The 6,000-nt window shown below is 50.5% G+C and overlaps 1 protein-coding gene across 4 annotated transcripts in view; it reads right to left on the bottom strand.

Annotated features, from left to right (window-relative positions):
- Nucleotides 1–449: 449 nt before the first annotated feature.
- Nucleotides 450–6,000, bottom strand: part of ABHD6 (abhydrolase domain containing 6, acylglycerol lipase) — a 44,154-nt gene continuing 38,603 nt past the window's right edge. For all 4 annotated transcript variants that reach the window (XM_012522287.3, XM_012522289.2, XM_058288872.1 and 1 more), the window contains one exon: nucleotides 450–1,552. In XM_012522287.3, coding sequence (XP_012377741.1) covers nucleotides 1,376–1,552 — 177 coding nt within the window. In that variant the 3' untranslated portion in view covers nucleotides 450–1,375. The remainder of the gene's footprint in view (nucleotides 1,553–6,000) is intronic.

Genomic DNA, 6,000 nt, shown 5'->3' with positions numbered 1-6,000 from the left:
TCATATCATCCTGTTTTTAAGATGTATGTGGCACTCTTCTCTGATAAATAAAAATATTCAGACTAAGCTCTTCCAATTTAAACTATAGAGTTCACCTCCCTTTATTTCTGAAACCACCTTGCTGTCAACTCGCTGTAAAAAGACTTGAATGAGTGAAGCTCCTGGGGAGTTTAGTGAGAAACAGTAACTAAATATAAAAGAGGGTCAGAAGGAAGTTTCATGAGTCTTAACCTGTTTCTGATATACAATTTCAATTGAATAAAATTGCAATCATTATTTCTTGAAATAAAACTAATAAATCATCCCAGCAAAGTATTCCTCTACTTCTAGATCTAGCTTTATGTTAAAAAATAATAATAAAAACAAAACAAAAGAACATTCTAAAATTACGAGAAAATCTGCCAATGCTGAACTTAATTAGGAGCTTAAATACAGAAACCACCTGCATGTTGCTGATCCAGACTTACTACATTTATTTCATGTCATTGTGGTCAATTTTACAGCTGTTTATAGACTTATTTTTAATCACATTACTGTTCACAGAATTCACAGAATTCATTAACAAACTAGTAGTTTACATCCATGGGTTTTCAGTATCACAGCAAAGTAGAAAAGAGGCCCATAAGTTGTTTGTGTGTAGAACCCGAATTTGATCATTTAGATAGATGTCTAGAATATTATTGCTTTATTAGTCCTTTATTAATTTAAAATTAAAATAATCCCCAGGAAACCTACCCTGCCAGGTATTCTTTGTACTGCGACTGTTCTGGGTTTGCTCGTGACAAACCAACCACCGATGGTCCCTGCTGCTCCAGCAGTTCCAAGGGCTGGTGGAGGTGGAATGAGCCCCTCCTGCAGCTTCCCATTCTCCTCCCTGCTCTTGCAGCCAATGGGCTGCGTTCCCATACCAGTCTCTATGTAAAACTTGAATTAGACATAAACGAGGGGCTCAGTGAATGGGCACTATGTTCCTATAACGGCCACTGACCATGCAGGGGAGTACGTCTGAAGCAACGGAAGTACCTCAAGTACCAGTCTCTTGAGGATGGCTTAAAGAAAATGTCCTTGATGGTTGTGGTCCAAGGTGGCTGCTCTGCACAAGCCGGACGTGAGATTGAAGACTTCTTGGGGAGTTCACAGCTGGGTTTTCTTCTTTTGTCCCATAGGAGCTTCCGCTTGGTGAAAAGCATCTTGGAGGTTTCCTCGTGGCCCCTGAAGCATGTGGAACAGCAGATACTGGGGAGGGGAACCTGGCTACCTCAGGGACTCTGGCGCTCCAGCCGCATGGGGGCAGAATCCCTGAGAAGCGGTGGCCGCGTCAGACTCTGGAGGTGGGAGCAGATGTGTGTGCAAGACACAAGTTGCGGCCGGGGTCTCAGTCCAGCTTCTTCTTGTTGTCTGTGTTGTGCGCGGTGCCTAGAAAGTCAACGATGAGCTTGGCCGTCTTCCGGGGTCTCTCCATCACCACCGAGTGCCCACAGTTTTCCAGAAGTTCCACCTGGCTGTTGGCGATTGACCTGGCCAACATGTCTGCCCCGGACACGTCGAGCACCTGCGGGGCAGGAGAGGGAACTAGATGGCACACAGAGATGCAGGACACGCCCCCCCCGAGGCCCGCCAGGCGAATGTGGGAACCAAGTCATTTCAGCTTTGGCTTGGAGCTTTCTGATGAAGTGACTGGCAGGTCTCAGCTTTTATTCTGCAACTAGGTGCCAGGGGCTATGCTGCTGCCAGCGACCCAGAGGTGAAAACCACACTGCCCCTGCCGAGGAGGAGGGGATGGTCTGGTGGGGGAGCCAGACACGCCAACAGACAATTGCAGTATCGAGTGACGAGGGTCTGAGAGGAGGTCCTGGGAGCTGAGGGCAGAGGGGAGCAGCAGGGAGAGGGAGGACCTCATTCCTGAGTCCAGAGGAGGTGTCCATGAAGAGGGACCGGCCCCGGGTGGGAGGGCACGGCCAGCGCAGGGACAGCGAGTACCCAGGGTGGCTGGGGCGCCTGCTGCGGTGGAAAGGAGGGGCAGAGAGGCGGGCCATGTTGCGGAGTCAGGCCTCCGTCTGAGGGCAGTGGGGAGCCATGGGCTATGCTAAGGAGAGCGATGGGTCGGATTTTGGGCACCGTGTTCCTGGACGCTCAGGCTGTGGGAAGGGCACATGGGGAAGATGCAAGAGGCAAACGCTAATCATCCCAAGCTGTGGGGTGGGGGGGGCATCTCTTTGAAGGTCCCTTGGGGATCCCCAGAGCTGTGTGATCCCAGGCTCTGAAGTCTGTGGATAACAAGAATGCTTTTCCAGTGGTTTCTCGGCCTTTTGGCTAAGAGTGCATGCAAAAGGATGCTTTTCCAACGTGAAACCCAAATTTATCCAGGGCTCACACTTTGAAGCAACTTTTATTTCATTTTCATCTGGGTTGCCATTCTATTCCTCCAATCCAACTTAATTTTTTCCCCAAAGGTCCTTCCTTGGAGTTGGATTAGCATTTACTTCCCTTCTCTTAATCGCCTTCACCGTCAGCTCAGACAAGAGGGCCCCTCGTCCCCACCCTTACTGGCAAAAGCCAAGAGCCCCAACAAGCTCAATCCTGCCTGTTTGTGAGCTTCATTCTCGTCACCCCAGACCATTAATACCAAGAGTCTGTGCCTGCCCGGGAGTGAGGCAAACAGAAAGCCCCAGCCAAGGAAGGGGAGCCCCGTGAGCAGCGCTGATGCTGATGGCGAGACAGCGAGAAGGGGAGAGCACCCAGCGGAGCGCTCCGACACCTCCGCCTCGTGGCTCGCTCACCGCTAAGGCTGCTGGGGCAACTGCCTGGGCAGAAAGCAAGCCCAGGGGTGGTGGGAAAATACCCAGAGGAAATGCAGATGCAGTCAGTAGGTGAAAAGAAGCATGAAAAAGTAGAAACTCACAACTGAGTGTGCTGCAGAGGGGTCGGAAACCACAACTCAGGCAAAAATACCCATGCGGACTTCTAGCTGTGACTCGCCTCATGTTGTCAAATCCAGCATCCCCAGTGGGCACCCTGTGTGGCCCCCAGGAGATGTGCATGCTGGAGGAAACCTTATCAGCTATTTCTGGAGCAGCACATCAAGTAAATGGCTACAATTTTTAAAACTTTCCTCCATTCCATTCCATGCCAGGACTAGGGGAGGCAAGCAAGGCACTTGCCTGGGGTACAAAATTGAAGTGGGTGTCCAAAAAACTACGTAATCAAGGTGAGTACTATTTTCATGCAATATTATAAAATAAACATAAATGCAAAAAGGCCATGAGGAACAAAATAACAAAATTATAAGAGAAGCAGATGTGGCTCAAGTCACTGGGCTCCCGTCTACCGGATAGGAGGTCCCGGATTCTATCCCTGGGGCCTCCTGCTTAAAGTGAGCTGGCCTGCGTGGCAAGCTGGTGCAACAAGATGACACAACAAAGGGAGACACAGATGAGGGACAATGGGAGATGCAGCGAACCAGGGAGCTGAGGTGGCTCAAGTGATTGAGTGCCTCTCTCCCACATCGAAGGTCCCAGGATTGGTTCCTGGGCATCCTAAAGAGCAGACAAGACGAGAAGACAAGCAGACACAGAGAACACACAGCAAATAGACACAGAGAGCAGACAGCGAGCTCAAAAACACAACGGGGGGTGGTGGTAGTTATGGATAAATAAAAATAAATAATAAATAAATATTAAAAAAAAAAAAAAGATAAATGAATTAAGGATTTGACACTGAACCTGCATGCTACACCTCACGTCCCTCAAGCCAGTCCTGGCCCTGCCATGCCTCCGTGTGGTAGGGAGACTCTAAGCTGCTGGAGGGCAGGGATCCTGTCTGTTCTGTTTCCCTACTGTATCTCCAGGGCCTAAAATCGTGCCAGGCACATACAAGGTGCTCAATAAAAACCTGCTTACTGACTTAGAGAGGCAGTCAGTTGGTGGGCTGGTTTGTTCACTGGTTGGTTTCCTCATTTACTTACTCTCTTTCCTGCTCACTAATCATGTACTCTGGGTCTCCTGTGTACCAGGGACATAAAGAGGACTAGACTTTGTCCATCTCCACAACCCTGGCCCTCCCACCCCCTGGTGGACTGAACATATAGAAGAGAGGTGCTTTGAACTGAGGGGTCAAGGTCACTCAGGAAGCGCTGCCAGGGGTCAAGAGAAAGGGGCTGAACTCAGCCTGGCAGGGGTGGGGTGGGGCGCTGTGATACCCGCACCGATGGCAGACCAGCAAAAGAGCAAGAGTCCCTGAGCAGCTAAAGGCCACAAAGTGAGGGGCCTCCAAGAGCCTCTGGTGTTTGGTCTTTGCCCTGGGGACAGTCCACAAAACATATATAAAGGATCTGGTCATACGTGTGGCAGGCTCTTAAAATGTTGGGCCCCTTCTCCAGAACAAAACAGATGCCAGCGTCTCGGAGGAAATCTGCACCATGGGCTGAGGCCAGCTAGCAGAGCCGGGACGTGTGGAACAAACAGATTTTTTGAAAACTGTAAGAAGATTATTTTCATACATAATCTCATTTCAGCCTCACAATAATCCCAGGAGTAGACGAGAATCCTTGATTTGAAGGGCTGAGTGGCTTGCTCAGGGTCACATGGCTGAGAAAGGTCAACAGCAAGGCTCGAATCCAGACTTTTCAGACTCCAAGGCCAGTGCTCGTGCTACTGCACGGTCTACACAGAACAATTTGGGCTCCCATCTGTTCCTCCTGGCCTCCATGAGCCCCAAATGACCTTCGGGATTTTTAGAATTAAGAAAGGCCTTCAAGGGAAGTGGATGTGGCTCAAGCAATTGAGCTCCTGCCTACCACAAGGAGGTCCTGGGTTCGGTTCCTGTGCCTCCTGGAGAAGGCGAGCAAGACAGCAGGCTGGCATGACAGGCAGGTGCGACAAGATGGTGCAACAAGGAGACACAAAAAGGAAAGACAAGGATAGACACAACAAACCAGGGAACTGAGGTGGCTCAAGTGATTAAGCGCCTCTCCCACATGGGAGGTCCTAGGTTCAGCTCCCAGTGCCTCCTAAAGAGAAGACGAGCAGACACAGAGAGCACACAGCAAATGGACACAGAGAGCAGACAGCGAGCACAAAACAATGAGGGGGGCAGGGGGAATAAATAAATAAAACAAATCTTTAAAAAAAAAAAAAAAGCAAGGCCTTCAAAGTTCTGACTGTTTCTGGTTGAACAGCTCCGGGCTGGCCTGGCCGGCTCAGACTTCTCCCACTCAGACCGACTCAGAGCTGCTCTCAGCCCCTGGCAGCTGCTGAAGGGACCAGAGGAGACCTCCTTCCTCTCCACGCGCCCCCAGGCTGAGGTGAGGGGCCCGCGTGCCCCTCCCTCCGCGGGTGCGGGGGGCCTGTGCCTGGGGTCTCCCCCTCGCTTTATCCAGCAGCCGTGGCGGTGCCCGGGCAGCCGGGGCTCCTGGAGGGGCTTACCCCAGGGGCCTCGGGGCCCGTCTCCGTGGGGAGAGCCTCTCTAATGTCCTTTCTCCACATCCGAGAGCACCAGGCTCCCGGCTCCCTTTAATGAACACCAATTCTGTCTGCCTGGGTGCTTTAGAAAGGCTCCATTTCTCATGGCCTCCTCTTGCCTGTAAACTCTGGAAAGAAATTTGAGTAAGATATGATTTCTAAAGAGCAGCAGCGAACGAAAAAGGAGCTGCGGGGAGCGGGGGAGGGTGGCGTAAAATCCTCAGCCTCTCCCGGGGAGGGACACGGGGAGGGACACGTGACAAAACCTGCTAAAATTTACCACACACGCCCTTTGACCCAGGGATTCCACCGGTTTGGAATTTACCCTTCTGATAATCCCCACACAGAAGCACTATTTAATAACAAAAGGCTGGAAACCACCTAAATGGCCACTGGGAGGGGACTAATTAAATAAATTATGGCAGAGCCATATAATGGAATACCACACAGCTCTTAAAATATATTTAAAAAATAATAATAGGGGGGGTTGGGGGAAAAACACACCAAATGTAAGGTAAGGACTATGATTAGTGGTAGGATT

This window comes from Dasypus novemcinctus, chromosome 26 (genome assembly GCF_030445035.2).
Source record: "Dasypus novemcinctus isolate mDasNov1 chromosome 26, mDasNov1.1.hap2, whole genome shotgun sequence".
Lineage (NCBI taxonomy): Eukaryota > Metazoa > Chordata > Mammalia > Cingulata > Dasypodidae > Dasypus > Dasypus novemcinctus.
This window is presented reverse-complemented; position numbering and strand designations above follow the sequence as displayed.